The sequence below is a fragment of the Desmodus rotundus genome, chromosome 6 (assembly GCF_022682495.2).
Source record: "Desmodus rotundus isolate HL8 chromosome 6, HLdesRot8A.1, whole genome shotgun sequence".
NCBI lineage: Eukaryota > Metazoa > Chordata > Mammalia > Chiroptera > Phyllostomidae > Desmodus > Desmodus rotundus.
In genome coordinates, this window is record NC_071392.1 from 130,247,493 (window position 1) to 130,268,487 (window position 20,995).

General features: G+C 42.2%; 1 protein-coding gene across 2 annotated transcripts in view; it reads right to left on the reverse strand.

Moving 5' to 3' along the window:
* The window catches only part of BFSP1 (beaded filament structural protein 1), a 30,893-nt gene extending 15,509 nt beyond the window's left edge, over window positions 1-15,384 (reverse strand). For both annotated transcript variants that reach the window (XM_045195035.3, XM_045195033.3), the window contains exons 1-3: window positions 14,975-15,384; window positions 12,075-12,135; window positions 2,435-2,530 (exon numbers count right to left, since the gene is read on the reverse strand). In XM_045195035.3, the coding sequence (XP_045050970.2) occupies window positions 2,435-2,530; window positions 12,075-12,135; window positions 14,975-15,333 (516 nt within the window). In that variant the 5' untranslated portion in view covers window positions 15,334-15,384. The remainder of the gene's footprint in view (window positions 1-2,434; window positions 2,531-12,074; window positions 12,136-14,974) is intronic.
* Between the last annotated feature and the right edge of the window lie 5,611 nt (window positions 15,385-20,995).

Below are 20,995 nucleotides of genomic sequence, written 5' to 3' on the forward strand. Positions count from 1 at the left end.
TCAGGCTCTACTGTGAAAGTGGGTTATCTAAAGAGCACCTGTGCCCAGCTGTGTGCTGAGGACTAATACTGTCTCTCAGCTGTGCACCCTCCACAGCACTGCCCTGGGCCAGACAATGGTTATCTTGTTCAAACTCCCAATGGGGACCCATTCCCAACCCAGGCCAGTGACTAGCTGGCACAGGAGTACAAAAGACCTATGCTCTTGCCTCAAGGAGGGAACAACCTTGTGATGTGATTCATGATCCAGAGCCCCCAACCTTGTGGTGGAGTCAGGTGGAGGCTCCAGCTGGGCCTGGGCCCCTGCCCAGTTCCTACCCCTGTGCTATACTACACTGCTTCCTCCTTCCCCTTCTCCTGGGTGCTCTCCACCCAAACAACAATCACACACACACACAATCACCACCTTAGGCTCTGCTGATGGGGAAAACTTGACCTAAGGCACTATCTCATGAGGCTGCTGTTGGGATCCAATGAGATAATGCATGGAAGCATCATAGTGTGAGTGCTCGACATTATTATTGTTGTTGTTAATGGCCCAGAAAAATGTTTTGAGCTGCTAAAAACTGCCCCCAGGCACTGTTCTCAGGATTCCAAAAAGTAGAACAGAGTCAGGAAGGCAGGAGAGAGGGAGGAACCAGACTGATGGAAAGTTGGAAGAAGCCAACGGGAGGGGAACATCCCTTCAGCGCACAGCAAGAGGACTGCCTTCGTGCTAAAGCAGGTCCACACTGAGGCAGGAAGAGAATCTAAGGCTTGATGAGCACTGGCCAAGGTCCAGTTTATACCAGGTGCTTCACCTGAATTATCACATAGCCTCAAGTTTGGGTTTCCCCAGAAGTACATTATTATACATTCAATGTTGTGTCCCTCCCAAATCCACACACTGAAGTCCTAACACCCAGTAAGATGGTATTTGGAGGTTGGGCCTTTGGGAAATAATTAGATTTAGAGGTGGTCATGAGGGTGGGGCCCCATGATGGAATTAGTGCTGCCCTTATAAGAGGAGACACCAGAGAGCTTGCTCCTGGTGAAATCACATGCTCCTAGGAAAGGCCTCACCAGGTGAGTCCTCACCAAAACCTGACCAGGCTGGCACCCTGATACTGGTGTCCCAGCCTCTAGGACTCTGAGAAATAAATTTCTGCTGCTTATAAGCCACCCAAACTGTGGTACTTGGTTATAGCAGCTCAAGCTAAGTACAGACCCTAAGGAAACAGTCTGAGTGCAAACAACTTACCTGGGCAAAGATACCAGCAAACATGAGTAGCAGAGTCAGGAGGTAAGACAGGGAAGAGAACGCAGCCAAGAAGGGGTGTGCTATCAGTTAAGTTATCACCGTGGGCACCTGTATGTCAGGCCCAGTGTGGATCTCTGGGAGCCAGTAACCGCAGGTAAGAGGTAGCTGGGGGATGTATCCAGCAACTCACATTCATCATTGACTAAGGTTGCTCCCAGGGGCATTAATTTCCCAACACCTCCCATGACACAGAGCAACCCTTGCTGCCTATAGAAAGTCCTGGGGCAGAGCTGCAGATACTGGTAGTTAGAGGGAGGCCAGAGCCCACTGGAGAGGTCAGCCCAAAGGGTCATGGCCACAGGTCAGCTATACTGAGGTAACCACAGTGCCATGCAGGAAAGATAGTCTGTCATTTGCATTTTGAAGATAAAAAAGCTCAGAGAGGTTAAGCTACTTGGCCGTGATCACACAGCTCCAGAATTTGATTTTTCCAGTACATCAAAGCGCCCCCCAAATCCCACCAATCAGGTCTGTAAGAAGCTGGCAGAAAAGAGCATTGCATGAGAGGAGGTTCCTGAATGCCATGCATTCCCTCAATTAACTGGCTCAGAGGAAGAATTAAAATATATATAAACAGGGACTGGCAGAAGTAATACCTGATTGAGTGTGGTTGGTAGGGTAATAATATGGGTGTAATAATTTACAGTTTTAATTTGAACATTTCACCTAAAATATCATATGGTGTGCTTGAGTGTGATATTGTTATGTTACAGAATTACATGCTTATGATTTTGTAATAAAAGATTTTGTAATAAAACAGGGGTGTTATTTGTGCAGGACCCTATATACTGTATTTTCTGCTTTTCTGCATTTTTTGAGCTGAAACAATTGACAGGTTGTAGCTTAACAAAGACAGATTTATTAAAAAATCACTCAGTGAACTGTCATATACTATACAGGTATTAGTTCCCGACACCACACCCAACACAAACACACTATTGCCTGCTCTACACATGTCTGGCTCACCAAGAGCCGTCTAGCAACCAACCCATCACCCACTTAATTCAGATGCAGTGCACACGAAAGTAACCCACTCTAGCAGTTTCACTTTTCAGCCACAAGTGCCCCAGCCTGCCTAGTCAAACCTGAACTAGGTTTTTTCCTGGAGGAAGAGCTTCAGAAGAGTCATGGTTACCTTTTTGTACCTGTCCTTTGCTGCACTGATATCGTCCTGCAGAAACTGGGCTTCAATCTGAAGGCGCAGATTATGCAGCAAGGCTTCATCAGCTTCCTGCAATGAGAAAGTGTCGCACATCCGAATCTGTGAAGGCACAGTGAAGGTATCCACGATGGGTGTAAAATTGGCCAGGTGTATGTACCCACAGACCACGTGGACTTTTATTAAAAAGTAGATTGTTGTTCAGTGGGTCTGGGAGGGGTCGAAGATTCTGCATTTCTAGACAGGCATTGGGTTAGCCGATGGGACCTGGTCTATAAGAGTAGTTCTCAATGGGAAGTGATTTTTGCCCCCAAAGGGACATTGGGCAATGCCTGAAGACATTTTATTGTCACCACTTGGGTGGTGGGGTGTTACTACTGGCATCTAGTGGGTAGAGGCCAAGGATGCTGCTAAATATCCTACAATACACAGGATAGCCCCACAGTCCAAAATATCAATAGTCCCAGGGTTAAGAAACTTTGATACAGAAAGATCAGTGACAAAGTTAGGGTATATTTACATACCAATAATCTTAAAATTTAAGTTACAGCTATACTTGTTCTATATTTTATCATCATGGAGTTAAGTTTCTAAGACTAAGAAATAGTTTTCCCTTAACATTGAAACCTTCAATTTAATAATTTTCTCCCAAAGACTATTATCTCACCCTGAGACTATGTACCTGTAATGCATTTTTTAAGAATGATTGCTGTGGGGAACAGCATTTTTTCCTTTTAAGTTGGAAATGACATATATGAGAGAAGGTTGAATGTTGTGCCAATTTTTTAAATATATTTTATTACGCTATTACAGTTGTCCATTTTCCCCCCTTCACTCCCTTCCTCCCTGCATATCCCCCTCCCGCCCACATTCCCCCCTTTAGTTCATGTCCATGGGTCATACATATAAGTTCTTTGGCTTCTACATTTCCTATACTATTCTTACCCTCCCTCTGTCCATTTTCTACCTACCATTTATGCTACTTATTCTCTGTACCTTTCCCTCTCTCTCCCCTTCCCACTCCCCTGTTGATAACCCTCCATGTGATCTCCATTTCTGTGGTTCTGTTCCTGTTTTACTTGTTTGCTTAGTTTGCTCTTGTTTTTGTTTTAGGTGTGGTTGTTAATAACTGTGCGTTTGCTGGCATTTTACTGTTCATATTTTTTATCTCCTTTTTCTTAGATAAATCCCTTTAACATTTCATATAATAAGGGCTTGGTGATGATGAACTCCTTTAACTTGACCTTATCTGAGAAGCACTTTATCTGCCCTTCCATTCTAAATGATAGCTTCACTGGATACAGTAATCTTGGATGTAGGTCCTTGCCTTTCATGACTTCAAATACTTCTTTCCAGCCCCTTCTTGCCTGCAAGATTTCTTTTGAGAAATCAGCTGACAGTCTTATGGGAACTCCTTTGTAAGTAACCATCTCCTTTTCTCTTGCTGCTTTTAAGATTCTCTCCTTATCTTTAATCTTGGCTAATGTAATTATGATGTGCCTTGGTATGTGCTTCCTTGGGTCCAACTTCTTTGGGACTCTCTGAGCTTCCTGGAAGTCCATTTCCTTTGCCAGATTGGGAAGTTCCCCTTCGTTATTTTTTCAAATAAGTTTTCAATTTCTTGCTCTTCCTCTTCTCCTTCTGATACCCTTATAATTCAGATGTTGGAACATTTAAAGATGTCCTGGAGGTTCCTAAGCCTCTCCTCATTTTTTTGAATTTTTGTTTCTTCATTCTTTTCTGGTTGGATGTTTCTTTCTTCCTTCTGGTCCATAGCATTGATTTGAGTCCTGGTTTCCTTCCCATCACTATTGGTTCCCTGTACATTTTCCTTTATTTCACTTAGCATAGCCTTCATTTTTTCATCTAATTTGCGACCAAATTCAACCAATCCTGTGAGCATCCTGCTGACCAGTGTTTTGAACTGTGTATCTAAGAGGTTGGCTTTCTCTTCATCGCTTAATTGTATTTTTTCTGGAGATTTGATCTGTTCTTTCATTTGGGCGATTTTTTTTTTTGTCTTGGCGTGCCATTACATAGTAAGGGGTGGAGCCTTAGGTATTCACCTGGGCGGGGCAACCCACACTGCTGTGCTGTGATATTGTATGTGGGGGAGGGTCCAATAGGGAACAATGGTGCATGCTCTGCTCTCAGCCAGTTTTCAGTCACTCTCCCCGCTACCCACAAGCAAATTGGGCCCTTCTGGTGCTGATTCCCGTGTGGGTAGGTTTATGTACATTCTGGGACCCTGTGGGTCTCTCCAACGAACTCTCCTGTGAGGCTGGGAGTTTCTCTCGCTGATGCCTCAACCCCCAAGGGGTTTTCAATCAGTGGTTTGAGATTTTATTTCCCCATGCTGGAGCCCTGCAGTTGCGCGGTCTGTTTCATTCCCCCTTTGTTCCTCCCGGTTTATCTGCATGTGAATGTGGGACCGCCCAGTCCACAATCTGCCGCTTTGCTGGGTCTCCCAGCCACCACCTTGCCCCAAGTCCTCTCCACCCAGCTGTGCATCTCTGCCCCTCCTACCAGTCTGGATGAATGTGTCTCTTCTTTAACTCCTTAGTTGTCAGACTTTCACACAGTTAGATTTTCTGTCAGTTCTGGTTGTTTTTTGTTTTTAAATTGTTATTGTCATTCTTTTGGTTGTACAAGGAGGCACAGTGTGTCTACCTACGCCTCCATCTTGGCCAGAAGTCCTGTTCTTGCCAAATTTTTTGATTAATACACCAATTTTTGTTTCATTGATCTTATTTGGATAAGCCAAATAGGTTGAAGAGGTGTTTATGCTCTTAAGATAGTGCTGTGATGACTGAAGTTGACTTAAATACTTCAGTGGTCCAGTTCCATACTACAGGTAAACGTTACTTGGGTTCCTCAAGATTGTCACTCTCCTAAGACACCTCTCCCATGCATGCCTGCCAATACCTGAGGCCTTGCTAAGTGAATTTTTACTGACTTATCAATGACTTGTTAAAAAGGATGGCAGATGTTAGTAATGAGCTCTCATTAATAAAGGCAGATACATGGTTTGGCTAAAATATTTAATACACTCTGCACCCCAGCATGAACAGAGTTAAGAGAGTCAGGTATGTGGACTGGTTAAGATATTTTGAGACACTGCCACCATTGCACTAATAGGGTTAGGTTTCAGGAAGGCTTCTGGCCTGCTCTCTTAGAAAAGACACTTGATTCCTTAGTTGTTCTTGTAAAAGACCACTGGAGAAAGAAGATATGAGAATGTCTGAGACTGACAACAAGGATACCAGGATTCTGATTCTTGGATCACCTGCCTCGAATGAACTTTTCATGCAAAGTGTTGCCTTAGCACCTAAAACACCGAAGAGTCAGGACTTTGTGGAACCTAGAAAACAGGCTGTATAAACTTTTAGGGGCCGACAGCAAAATAATCATTACTTAAGAAATATATGCCTGTGTGAATATGGTCTGAAACATCAGCAATATTGTAGAGGACTGGCTAACCCTCACCCAACTGAAACTTCTGAAGCTATTTTATCTACCAAAAAGAACTCCGAGTTTATCTTAAAGAACTTAAGAGTTCTACAAGATCAAATCAGTTAATTTGCAACCTTTAGGAATGTATATTAAAGTATTCCTTTTTGCATAGATTTATACAAGTACAAATTAATTAAGTTATTCCAAAACACCAAGCCTCAGGCATAATTTTAAAATTTCTAGTAGATCCATTAAATAAAATAAAAAGAAATGGGTGAAAGTAATTTTAATATTTTCTTTCACCCAATATACCCAAAATATTGACATTTCATCATGTAATCAATATTTTTAAGTTATTACTGAGTAGTTTACATTCTTTTTCTCAGGCTAGATCTTTAAAACACAGTATTTATTTTACATTTTACAACATGTCGCAATTTGAATAGTCCGCACTTCAGTCCCTCCCAGCCATGTACAGACAGTGGCTCCCAGGCTGGATAATACAGCTCTGTAGAGTTAATTTTAGGCACATGGGCCAGGTTTCTGCTCCAGGATGAATCCCTCAGTCTCTCTGTACTCTAATTTACAGTTACCAAATCCTTTCCTCTGAAGATTCTGAAATCCCTTCATGGGTACCAGGGATACCAACACTGGGTGACAAGAAAGAAGGAAGAAAGGATCCAGAGACCATCTGTGGCAGGTACAGGCAGGACAGTCAGGGAACCTCTGTCTCCCACAAGACAGGCACAAAGCTAGTGTCTCTGGGTAAAGATGGCCCCTTCACACTTGACATGCCCTGTCCATCTCCCCTGGGCCACCCCCAAGGTCACTCAGACATGCTGAGCACACTGGCAGTTTCCTGTATCTCTCTGGCTATGGGAGTGTGTGTGATCTGCAGGAGGTACAATCCAGAGTGTGGGTGTTAGCACCCCAGGAGAGACCCTCAGCCACAGAGGGACAGGAGACGGGTGAGACCCTCAGCTGGCCTTCAGTCTCTCAGGGGGTTGGATAAGAACTCTGTACTCAATTCTTGACTAGTAGAGAGAAGCCCGAGACAGATTCTAGTCCCATTGTCTTCTGTTAATTTTCATTAACTAGCTATTAAATACCTGACTGACTGGGAAGCCTGACCTCAGCCTCCCCATCTGTGAGGGCAGACGAGTTTCTGAGCTGCATTTTGCAGAGCCTGCGGGTTCCAGGGAGTTGCTTGAAGGGGCTCTGAGGGTGGAGGGTTGCTGGGTGGGTGGGGTGCCTGTCCCACCATCAGGTCCTTAAGAAAAGCATCTCTGCTTTGGTCCTATACATTGGCTTCTCTGAGATATCTTGGTGAAACGATGTGGCTTTACAAAGTTTGAAAATCAGTGACTTCTAGGGTCCCTTCTGTTTCTAAAGTTCTGAGTATGTGATCCCTTTATCAACAATAATATGGGGTGGAGAGGGGGGTGGTCCTTGAAATCTGATTTCGTTCTCCAGCTCAAGTAATTGTGTATCAATTGTGGATGAATTTGTGATAAAAATTAAGATGTTTGAGAATTCTCTGCCCACCCCATCCTCAGCAGTCATTCCCCCCCACCTCCCTCTTAGGATCATGCCAAGACAACCATGCATAAGTCCCATCAGCCAACCCTCTAAAACTGCTCATGGACATAATAAAAGCCCAGACATTTGTCCTCAAAAGAGAGATTAGCCAGATGCTTCTGCAAGCACATTCTCTTCCTTTGAAGACAATTATCTGATAAACTACCCCAGAAAACCCCAAAGGTAAGTAGGTGCCATTGGAATGTGCAGTTGATGGTATGTTGAGAACAATTTGTTTGGAAGTGTTTTCTTTTGTTTGCAATAGAGCTTAGAAATGTGCAGACACTTGTATTTTTATTGTACTTTGAATGCTGTCAAAGGCACTTTCAAATGCTCTACCAGCAGAAGCATCTAGATTTTTCCAAATCACGACTCTGATTCAATATTCTAGTTTTAGCAAACATTCCAACCCTGATATGGTTTGTGTTTTAGATCAAGGTCAGTGGTTCTCAAAGTGTTGTCCCTGGGCCACACTACCTGGAAAATAATTTAAAATGTTAGATTTCTGGCAGTTCCCAGACCTAGTGGATTAGAATTTCTGGGATCAGGGCCCAGGAATCTGTGTTTTAACATGCACTACAGGTGATGTCAATTCACACAGAAGTTTCAGAGTCACTGGTCTAGACTACTACTGAGGAAGGGTCTAGAGAAATAACTAGAATCCAATGTACCCTTGAAAAATCAGCCTTGCCAACCCACTCATAGAGATGCTAAAAGTTCATTAAAACTCCCACTGCCTGCCCTGGCTGATGGCTCAGTTGGTTGGAGCATCATCCCGTATACCAAAAGATTATGGGTTGGATACCCGGTCAGGCCACATACAAGAGGCAACCAATCAATGTTTTTCTCTCACATCAATATTTCTCTGTATTTCTCTCTCCACCACTCCCTTCCCCTCTCTCTAAAATTAATAAAAACAAATTCTCAGGTGAGGATCAAAAAAAAATCCTGCTGTTTGTATCTACACTCAGCCTCAAATCTAACCTCTGAGCAGCCCAACTCAAAAACAAATTAAAAAAAAAACAACAACAAAAACTGCTAAAGAATAAGCTCAAGTTGATTAAGATTCCTAGTTAATTAAGTTTAATTTAAAAAAAAAACACCTACTTTAATCCTGGATGTCAAAACCCTTTCCAAAAAATGTTCTAGTCACTTTGCCCCAGGTGCTCAGGCTGGCCTGGAGAAAGGCACAGGGCATGTTTGTGGAGTGTGTTGACTAGAGCCTCATCATTTTTAAATTCTGGGGATTTCAAAGAAAAAAAGAGAGAGAAATAAAGTCTGCTCAGCTACAATTTTCTTAAGATAAGCAACATCAGGCATTATTGGGATATATATATTATACCTAAATATAATATTGAGATATGGTACTATATGTATTTTATTTACACACACACAGACACAATGAGGCCAGTGTCTAGCACAAGTAACACCCCTTCTTTTATTACAAAATCATAAGTATATAATTCTGTGATGTAACAATATCATACTCAAGCACACCATATGACATTTTAGAGGAAATGTTCAAATTAAAACTATAAATTATTACACCCATATTATTACACTACCAACCACACTCACGCAGGCAGGTTACTTCTGCTGGACACTGTATAATGAGTCTTAGAGGTTAGCCAAACGCAAACACTTAAAAGTCATCAAGAACTCTTGCTACATTAAAAGTCTTCAAATCTGAATAACTTGGGCTACAGTATGTTAGTGGCATGTTGAGGAATTTACTTCATTTCAAAGTGCATAGCAAAGAGTGGCTTGCTTTAGTTTACTTGCTATTAAAAATACAGTAACTCATTATTTAAATGTAGATTTAATTACATGGGAGATATTAATAGACAGCAATTTTGTGAAAGTAATGCTAATAATGTGACAGTGCTGTCACATACACTGTGATATTTTCCAAGCAAGATTTAAGTCTAGGTTAATGCTCCCAGCTATACCCCATTTCCCATGGCCACATTCAGGGGTGAATCCCTTCCTCAAGACAAAAGGAAATGGGCATTGAGTCTGAGTTCATAGTCAAAACCCTGTTGATCTGATGTGCATAGACATTCAAAGACTTGTCAACCAAAATCACTGATATGACCAGCAAGATATGAATGCTACTCTTCCATTTCACCTCCTTCTTCTCATCTGACAATCTCAATGGACAAAGAACCTGAAGATCCAGCCTTTACCTGTTGACCCTAGAGGGGCTGTCTTATTTTGGGTTCCTTAGAAGCAGACCCCGAGAATTAAGTCATTTAATTCTCAGTAGGCACACATCCGTTCCTATGATGGTGCAAACTATTATTTTTCCCATTTCACAGATGAAGAAGCTGAGGCTGAGAGATGACACAATTCACCCAAATTCTCACAGATACTCAGCAGTGGTGTGAATGGTCCTATTAACAAGCACTCCTTTTTGGACAGCACAGCCCATTGTGGGCAGAAGTGTCTTTCCCTGGACCCAGGTAACAGTCACAGCAATGTTCAGAACTGGCCCTCACCCATGTTCTCAGTAGCATATTTCACCAGAACCTTTTGTAACATTCTCACAGAGTTGATGCTTCAATCATCACATGTTGTCACAATGTACATTAAAGGCGTTACAGCTGTGTTCTCGGAGGGGTGAAATGATAGGATGCAAATTTCCCTTATTTTTCATTACCTCTACTATCTTATTTTTCTACTGAGAATATATGTTGTTTTTATAGTAAGAGAAAAACAACAGAAAGCTTGAGCTTGTTTTTAAGTCCAGTGTCACTTACCTTATTTAAGGAATGCACATGACAACACCAGGTGAGTGACAACCTTAGAGGTAACTCCAGAGAGAGTTCTTCATGCAGCAAGGACAAACACTCAAACCAAAATGTGGGGGTGTTGAGGAGGGGCTAGATTGGCCTTTACCTGAAGGCCTTTACCTTCACATCAAGTGGTCTGAGGTAGGTGGTCTGTGGTCAAGATGGAAGCCCCATCTGGCAACTTGGGATCACCACCAAAACAAAAATGGGATGACACGAGTCAGCAGAACAGCTGGTTAATGTCAGATGTTACTAGGTCCCATATCCCAGTTCAGACTTCCAACAGGCTTGGAGCCATCACAACTATCAATACAAGGCCAATCACTGAAGCACACTCTCGCCCCACCTTTATGTTTGTACTGGGGTGCTCATATATTCCAGTGGGCATGAGACAGTCTCAGTTTCTATCACACAAACTGCACCTCCTTTCACAGTGTCCTAGTTTGGACAATACACTATATGCTCACACAGAGAAGGGCACACAAGTATTAGATGGTAGGTAACACAGACAAAGCAAAATTCAATGTCCCCACATACTACTTCTGACTTTCCCACCAACCAGCTGAATAATACTAGGCAACTGAGGCTGGACAAAGCCACAGAAACCAAGAATCCTGAGCTAACCCTGACTATCTGAAGTGGTTGCCTAGAGTTCCATTTAGAAAAGAATCTTAAGGGCACATCTGGGCACAGAAGGTAAGGGAGCATGTTTTATCAGCAATTCTGATGAGGTTATGGGCAGGGCAGGGAGAATAAGGGTGAAAGGCAGCCATGTGCCTGAACAACAAACCCTTCAACTAAACTTCAACTAAACAGTCTCCATGGGTCCTTCTGCTCTGACATTTGAACTCTGAAATGATCAGGAAAGGATAATTATCACCCTTGATTTATACAGCCTCTGTGGTCCAGGATCATTCTGCTATTTGGTAGTCAGGTTCTCCTGATAAGCAAAAAAATCTAAGCTGTCAGGATAATGGAGGATCAGAAGAAGGAAGCTGTCCCTGCAAAGAACAACCCCAAACAACCTCTGCAGGAGGGTCTCCAGCAAGAAGCTAAGAATCCTTGGTGTCCCCCACGTGGCTACTTCAAGAGTGAGGAATTTCAGGGGAAATGGAAATTTTTTCCACTGCGTCCTGGCTAGTGTGGCTCAGTGGAATGAGTGTTGACCTGCAAACCAAAGGGTCACTGGTTTGATTCCCGGTCAGGGCATATACCTGGGTTGTGGGCCAGGTCCCCAGTAGGGGGTGCACGAGAGGCGACCATACATTGATGTTTCTCTCCCTCTCTTTCTCCCTCCCTCCCACTCTCTCTAAAAATAAAATAAATAAAATCTTTTAAAAAAAAATTTCCCCACTGCTCTCTTGAAAGTTTTCCTGTAAAGTAATCTCAAGATTCTTAGCCAAAAGGATAGAGGTATCATTGCAACCAAATAAGCGCACTACCCAAAGTAAGTTCCCTCCTAAGTTGGGTGTTTGTGAACAGGATGTCTGAATTGCAAAACAAAACCAGTCACTGTAATGCTGGCACGTTTTGATAGCCCAGCACAAGCAATAAACTTAATAGTCTAGGTTCTCTCTAAAGATCCTGTATCTTGTGGTAGAAGAGTGTGTGTCTGTGTGTGTGAGTTCACACAAAAATTTAGCTGAAATTACAAAGTCAAGAAAGAGAATGACAGCAAAAGAAAGAGGTGGATCTTGAAATAACAAAAGAAGCAGTGTGGGAAACACTCATGGAGGCTGTTTAGTTCAGTCCTGTCATTAATCTACTCAAACCCAAGGACGTGCTCAGCTCACCTTGTTAAGATGCCCAAGCATTTCCTTTAGCAGCAGTTGACATTCACATTCATTTTCATACCTGCAAATTGGACACATAAGTGAAAGCTGAACAGCTTCCAAAATTCCACAAGTGTTAATCACACAATCAGCATTAAATTTAATAGGATATGAGTACTATGCCCTCTCTTTTCGAAGGGGTTCCTAATGTCATAGCAGAAGCTGATGCTGCATTTCCAAGCCCACTGCTTCCCAAAGTCTTTCACATCCAATAAAGTGAAAAAATGCTTTGGCTTCAATTATCTGATTGTGTTACATAATTATTTTGGTTTTCAGCAATTTGGACAGTTGACTATATTCATCATTATATTTTGATGGTTTTAGTTGTTTTTATTTAGTTTGATTATATTGAGTCTTTGACATACTAACAACCTGATTTTGAAATTATTAAACTATTCAAGTAGTAAATATACCTAACAAGGGTGCATATACCTTCCTCTTTCTGTATTATTTTCACCTGCTTTGGCTCGCCATCAGCTCCCCTCTGGAATGTGAAACCAAACTTGGTGTGTGTATATCCATGCATGTGGATGGCTAGGGCTTTAATTGCTTTTATAATAATTTTCAAATCCCACTATCCCAGTCAGAATATTGAAACTTTCCCAAGGGAGCAAGAGAGGAAATAAAAGTATGGAAATTATTAAATAAATCACAGAACCTGAAGGGACTGCACCATGGGGAAGATATAACTCAGAACCAAGGGAAATCAGGAAAAGTCAATACAGCCATTTCTTTATTGGGGGCTCAAGGGAGTCATGCTTGCCCAGCCACATCACAGCAGGTCCTGGTCTAGCGACCAGGTAAAGGCCATATGGGGATCTAGGGACTCCTATTGCCCATGCAGCTGGGTGTCTGAACCAGCAAGCACTTCCCTTTGTTGTAGAGAACATGAGCTTCATCTGAATGAGGTTTAGTCCTATCACTGGACCTCACTCCACAGGAGTCCAAGAATGACTTCTCTCCATAACAGTGCTCTAGAAAAAGTATAGACCCGGGGCAAGAAAACTCAAGTTCAAGTCCTGCCACCCAAAAGCCCTCTCCAAGCCTCAGTTTTCCCAGGAAGGTCTGTAACAGGTGAATTTTCAGGTCCCTTTTTCCAGCTCCAAATAAGATTCTCTGAATCAAAACCAGAAACAGAAGGACTGATAGGAATGGAAGCAATGATTTGATCTCATAAATATCCTCAATACACAGTGTTGAATAACCTGCCCAAGATTTGGACTGGGAATGTGGAACTCAAACAGAGAACATGTTTGGAGAAAGCCCTCTGGGTACCCTATGCCAAGATGTTCACTGGAATTACCAGTGGAGCTCAAAAAATTAAAATTCCTGGGTTCCACCTGAAGTCCAGGGTAGGGCCTGGATATCTATGTATTTTTAATTAATTTATATAATTTTTAAATGGATAAACCTCTTACATGGTTAGACAATATTTTTAAACTACATAAAAGGATGTCCAATTAAAGTCCTCCTCCTGCTTCAGTCTCCCAGTTCCTACTCCCTTATTCCCCAGTGTAACCACTGTCATTAGTTTTTTGTGTGTATTTGCATCTTTTTTCCCTTATGCAAGCAAAAAATTTCTACTCTTATTCCTTTTTTAAATAAGTGACAATAACACACTATTCTTGTGTTTTTACAATTGCTTAGTATCCCATTACATGAATGAAGCACAATTTTACAACCTGTCTTCTATTGATAGGCACTTAGGTTACTGCCGGGCTTTTGCTACTGCAGATCACACAGCAGTGAATATCCCTGGAGATATAAACTTGACATCTGCAGGAGTATCATAGAGTAAATTTCTTGAAATGGCCATGCTGACTCAAAGAGCACACACATTTATAACTTGGAAAGATGTTGACAAATTGCTGAGTATCCTTTTTCTTTTAAATGGCTCATTTTAATGCATTACTCAGTCGGCCAGAAGTGGGACTATGCCCTGGACCAAGGCTTCCAAAACTTCTTCAACTACCACTCACCGGCAAACCTTGATAAAATGTAGCTTCTGATTCAGGAGCTCTGTGGTGAGCCCAAGAGTCTCCATTTCTAACCCCTCCTGGGTGATGCCAATGTTGCTGGTCCGTCGACCACACTTTGAATAGCAATTTCCAGGTGTTAGTTGTGATGTGATGAAGACAATTACACTTAGCCTGCCCAACATTTCAACCCAGTCCTAGTGCAGCAATTCACTAGCTGAGTGACCTTGCTCCAAATCCCTACATTTTGGAGCCTCAGTCTCCCCATCTGTTAAATAGGTGCAGGCAATACCGTCTATAACTGGCTGTGAGGATTAAATAACGTTAATGCATCTCAAAAGTATTGTGCTTAGCAAAAGAAGCCAGACACATAAGAGTACATCTGTAATGTTCCATTTTTTGTGAAATTCTAGAACAGGCAATATTAATCTATTGTGATAGAAATGAGAACACTGGATGCCTCTGGGTTTTTCTGGGATTGGGGATGGTTCAGGATGACAACTGAAGATTGACTTGGAAAAGGCAGAAGGGAACTTTCTGGGGCAGAGGAAATATCTTGCTTGTTTGGTAGCTACATGGGTATGTACATTTGTCAAAACTCACTGAACTACGTACTTAAAATCTGTGCATGTTATATGTAAATTATACCTATATTTTTAAACACATTAAATGTAAATAACATTTCATGTAAACTGAAGTGCCATCAAAATAGATACTAGTCTCATCTGAGGTAAATGCACCAACATGCATGCCCCAGCCTCCCGGTAGGGATGATGACCAGAAGTCAGAGATGGCTCTCTAACCTTGGGTGGGAGCCTGCTCTCCGATCCGTGCCACAGGTGCCCCCCTACCCTGCCTCAGTTTCCCCCCACAACGGACGCTTACTTGCTACGGTACTCGTCGAGCGTGCGCTGCGCCTCTGCGCCCTGGCGCTCCAGTCGGGCGCGCTCAGCCGCCAGGTCGCTGGTGCGTTGGCGGTTGCCTTCGACTTGGCGGACGAGAGCATCCTCGGGACAGGCCAGCGCGCCCAGGCGCTGAAAGGCGTCCAGCTGCCTCCGGAGGACCCCGTGGCGCTGCTCCAGCACGCGGGCCCGCTGGATGTGAGCGGCCACACGCTGCCCGAGTTCCTGCAGTGCTGCCAGGTTGGGCGCGGTGGCGGAGCCCTCCAACAAGCGGTCGGGCACCTCCTCAGTGCGCTGGTACTGCTCCCTGCGGGCCTGGAAGACGTAGCTGTGCCTGTACATGGCTCTTCTGCCCGCGAGGGCGTGCAAACCCTACTCCAGGGGGCCCTTGCGGAGCCAGCAGCCAGCTAAATAAACACTGGGGGCCCCTGCGCGCTGCTGGAATGTTCCAGAGCTAATCAGCTGTTGAGCTCAATACCGTGCCAGCCTAGGGGAGAATAAAAGGCAGCAGGCATGGATGGCTTTGTGAGCTGGATTAATAGACCATACAGCTCTGGGGCTTGGAAGGTTAAATTGGGCACTGAGGTTCTTGTTCTGATTGTTAAAGCCTGTTGCTATATGATTGAATGGGGTCAGGAGGACAAGAGGGGCATGACTTTATTTTGACTAATTCCTCTAGAATTGAGAAGGAAGCCCACGGAGCTTAGTAAACTTGGACTAGACCAAGAGCCCAAGACCCAGTCCTTTGTGTCTCTCAGTCAAGTTTAAACTATAGAACTTTTTAACAATACCATTTTTTCTGATTTCTTAAGTAATTCTTTTAAAAATATATTTTATTGATTATGCTATTACAGTTGTCCCAGTTTTCCCACTTTGCCCTCCTCCATCTGCTACCCTCATTCTCTCCAGCAACACCTCCCACCTTAGTTTGTGTCCACGGATCATGCATATAAGTTCTTTGGCTACCCCATTACCTATACTATTCTTAACATCCAACTATTTTGTACCTACCAATTTGTGTTTCTTAATCCCTGCACCTTTCCCCCCATTTTCCCTATTCCCCCTCCAAAATAATTACCCTCTAAATGATCTCCATATCTGGTATTCTATTCCAGTTCTGCTTGTCTGCTTAGTTTGTTATTTGGATTCAATTATTGATAGTTGTGAATTTATTATCATTTTAATGATCATTTTCATGATCATTTTCTTATGTATAATTCCCTTTAGCATTTCATATAATAATGACTTGGTGGTGATGAACTCCTTTAGTTTTACCTTGTCTGGGAAGCACTTTATCTGCTCTTCCATTCTAAATGATAGCTTTGCCAGATAGAGTAATCTAGGTTGTAGGTCCTTGGTTTTCATCACTTTGAATATTTCTTGCCAGTCCCCTTCTAGCCTGCAAAATTTCTTTTGAGAAGTCAGCTGATAGTTTCATGGGAACTTCTTTGGAGGTAACTCTCTGCTTTTTCTTTTGCTGCTTTTGAGGTTCTTCTTTTATCTTTAACCTTTGGCATTTTAATTATGATGGGTCTTAGTGTGGTCCTCTAAGGGTTCATCTTGTTTGGGACACTGTGCTTCCTGGACTTGTATGTCTATTTCCTTCACCAAATTAGGGAAGTTTTCTTTCATTATTTTTTCAAATAAATTTTCAACTTCTTGCTCTTCCTGTCCTCCTTCTGGCATGGTACATTTGGAGATGCCCCAGAGGCTCCTTATTCTATCCTTGGTTTGTTTTTTTTTTAATTCTTTTTTCTTCCTGCTCTTCTGATTGAGTGCTTTTTCCTTCCTTATGTTCCAAATCGTTGATTTGATTCTCAGGTTTATCCCCTCCACTATTGGTTCCCTGTAGATTTTTCTTTATTTCACTTAATACAACATTCATTTCTTCCTGGGTCTTTTTTATGGCATTGAAGTACCCAATGAATTCCTGGCACATCCTGATATTTGAACTGTGCATCTGATAGGTTGCTTATCTCCATTTCATTTAGTTCTTTTTCTGGAATTTTGTTCGGTTCTTTCATTTGGGCCATATTTCTTTGTCACCTCATTTTGGCAGCCTCCCTGTGTTTGTTTCTGTGGTTAGGTAGAGCCACTTTGACTCCCTGTTTTAGAACACTTGTTAAGTTTTATGGGGTAGAGCCTTTTATGGATGGTAATCACCAGGGTGGGGCAACTGGTGTCATGGCTCTGTTGTTCTGTGTGGGGGAGGGCTTGCAGAGGGGACAATGTCGCCACCTGGCCTCTGGAGTTTTGCCCAGGAGGAAGATGTCTCTCCACTCTCACTTCACTTTCTCCCCATATGCCACTGGTGCTCTTTCAACTGTTACCCTGGTGCTGAGTCCCAGAGCGGTGTGTCTCTGTGAATCCTAAGTCCATTGTGGGCCCTTTAAGAGGACGCTGTTTCTTCCACTGCCCCAACCCCCACTAGTTTTTACAGCCAGAAGTTATGGGGACTTATCTTCCTGGTGGTGAGATGCTGGGTTGGGTGGTCTGGATTAGGGCTGGGATCTCTTGCTCCCAAGGTATCCCTCCCAATTTTTATCTACAACACATGGATGTGAGACTGCCCATTCCTGTCTCCACACCTTTCCGTGTCTCTGCCCCTACTACCCATCTGGATGAATGTGGCTTCTTTAAATCCTTGGTTGTAGGACTTCCACACAGTTCAATTTTCTGACTATTCTGGGTGATATGTGCTTTGTAGTGTAATTGTATTTTTTGCTATAGTTGTGCACAGAGGCAAGGCATATTTACCTATGCCTTTATCTTGACCAGAAGTCCACAAATCTTTTTCCTAATTACGGTATAACTTGGCATTTAGGAATGCTCCTTGTGGTAGGGATTCTCAACAATGGATGCAAAGTAAAATTCCATGTCTCAATAAATTGTGAGGTGTGTTGCAAGTAGAAAGTTCTTGTGTATATTTGTGAAGAATCTACTCTGTGCAAAAATGTAGGAAATAAATGCAAAGTTATTATTATAATGTTGTTACCGGATATAGTCTAGGCTCAGAGTGGGTCTGTCTTGAGCCCACCAGTAGTGTGTGAGTTCTTGACTTTCTATAGGAAAGATTTCACAATATCAGTGCAGGTGATTTTGAGAGTATGTTTATTAAACCTGGGACAGTGAAACAAAGGAAAGGCTTAAGGTAGTAGAAGCAACAGGAGAAAGTTGGAGAAAAAGGGGGCTTCTGAGACTGGGGGTAAGCCCAGACAAACTGCCACTGCCCACTGTTCCTCTGGCTGCGAGTCTCCAGGAGTCCCTCAGAATTAGGAGAAAATAAGTAGAGATACAAGGCGTGGGTATGTTCTAGTGAAAGCACACCGTGGATTCTTTGTCTTGAAGCTTTTTATCTCTTTGGCTAGCCAGAATCCTAGGGGAGGGTCTTAACAGAATATTTAGTAGCCTTTTAGGTATAATTTTCAATATGTTGATTCACCAAAATGTGTGTATAGAGGGATTAGGGTTATATTTCTGGTTGGTTTTATTTTTTAAAAATGTCATTGAAGATGGACAGGGCCTGAGGCTAATCTGCCCTGGGATGGTCTAGAATGTGTAAACCATTTGCTCCCAAGTGGCCTTGGTTAGGGAAGATAAAACATTGTGATTCATTAGCAGGCTGTAAATTGCTCAAATTGTTTGGCCTGGTTTAATTATTTTGTCTCAGTTTCCCTTATTCCAAGGAATTTCCCTAGCTTCTTACTATCCTGCCTCAGTGTCACCCTTGCTGTCCTGGATTCTGCCATCCTTTCTGGAGTGGGAAAAACAACTAGAGCTCCATCAAGACATTTGCATAATAGATTATTTGAACTAAATAGAAAAATCCTTGTAGCCTAAGATCATATAAATTGTCATACTCCCAAAGATTATAAAAGATTTTTTGGTTACCACATTTAATTTTAACTTGTATTATGAAATTAAAGCTAGGCTTTGACAAATTTAAAAGTAAATTGTGGATGCTGAAAGAAATAATAGTATTTGATTAAAATGTTGCTAAATATAAATATTCTGTCATATCTCCAATTTAAAAAATTATTATTAAAGCTATTTTGTAAAAACAAGGATTAGTAGTACTATACATACTATGTGATTAACAACTATATGAATTGTGTATAACTAGTATAAACTCATGTTTATCAAAGATCAAGAAAATTACACAGATCTTTGTTGGGTTTATTACAGTTTATTAGTGCTCCAAAAAGACTGTAACATAATAAATTCAGTTTGGAATGATGCTATGTAAGGTCCTAAGTTGTGTTGGCAGTGTGGTTATTGTTTTCTATTCTTTAGCCATTTCAAAATAGATTTTATGATCAAATCAAGGGGAGACTAATGAGTATATATGCAGGTATACATATACCATGCTGATGGTATGGTAGAGAGCAAACCAACATAGAACAAGGGTTATAAAATCATTGTTCCCTATGACATCATGTATGAGTCAGGTATCACTACAGAACAAACTGACCCCAAAACTAAGTGGCATACAAGAAGTATGTATTGCTACAGTCCCAGGTCTGCAGGTCAGGTGGATAGGTATTCTTCAAGCTGCAGATCTTCTGATTAGCTGGAGCAGCTCTGCTCCTAATGTCTCTCATTCTCCTAGAACTACCAGTGACAAAAGGACAAGAGCAAGCCCAGCTGTACGAGCTCATTCCACCAACATCTCATTTGTCAAAGAAAATCACATGTCCACAGCCAAAGCAAGGAGGCAGGCAACAGACATGGCAAGGGTGTGAGTGTGTGACTCTCACACTGGAGTGAAGAATGGGGACCAGAAACTCAAGTCTACCGCATAGTAATCCCATTTGAGAAAAATATATTCCTGAAACATAATAAAGGAAAAACATGATTTTAATTTATTCCAGTAGAATAAACAGTTAGAAAATGTCTCCTCACAAAGCATAGTCTTAGAAAGATCAATATTGAACAAGGCCAAGTCCCAACCCTCAAGGTGCAAGAGACAGATTCCTACCCAACTAATGAAGACACTGTTAATGTAAGAAACATCCAAACCTCTAGAGGATTTTTACAAGAGTTTACTTGAGCCCTGGCTGGTGTGGCTTAGTGGACTGAGTGCCAGCCTGTAAAAGGAAAGGTTGCTGGTTCAATTTTCAGTCAGGGCACATGCCTGGGTTGTGGGCCAGGTCCCCCATTCGGGGCATGCAAACGATAGATGTTTCTCCCCCTCTCTTTCTCCCTTCCTTCCCCTCTATAAAAATAAATAAATAAAAATTGTTTTAAAAAACGTTTATTTGAGTGAAACAGATGACATATGCCAGGGAGCAACATCGCAAGTGCTCCGAAGAAATAGAGTTTTGTAACTTCTTTTATGCATTTGAAATTAAGGAGTGAACAAATGTGACTAAGATTAGAGAAAGCCAGGCAGGGATTGGATTTCAGGATAATTAAGAAGATTTTGTACTTTATTGAGGGTTAACAACCCCTTAGAGAGACATTTATTCTGGTATTTCGAAGATATGTTAACCTACATGCATAAGAACAATGGACAGGCCTGGGTAATGACTACCCACCATGACCTGCCCAGTTAGGAATTTATGATCAGGTCACCATGGGAGATTACTTTCCATAGAATGTCTTTTTTCACTTTGCTGGGGGAGAGCCCCAGAAGTCTAAACTCAGGATAGATTCTGAAGAATTGACACATAGCCTTATTCAAATTCTTAAGAGCTTTAATAGGAGAAACTTACATACACAAGCAAAGCAGCTGCTCCCAGTGGTGGTGGGCGGGAAAAAAATTCACACTCCCTCCCAGGATAGGATCCCTTTTCATAGGGGTTAATAGTAAAGCCACGCAATGGGTAGTCTCATAAATCACCAGAAAGAACAATGCATTCCTAAATTAACAGATAACATCAGACAGTTATCACACTCTACACATTCATTAACCCCTTTTCTAGAGGCATGACGTTTATCTTTGGGTGCCATTCCAATTTTCTGGGTAGTCAGCTGAGCCTGAGGCTACCGTGAGTTAAGTAGT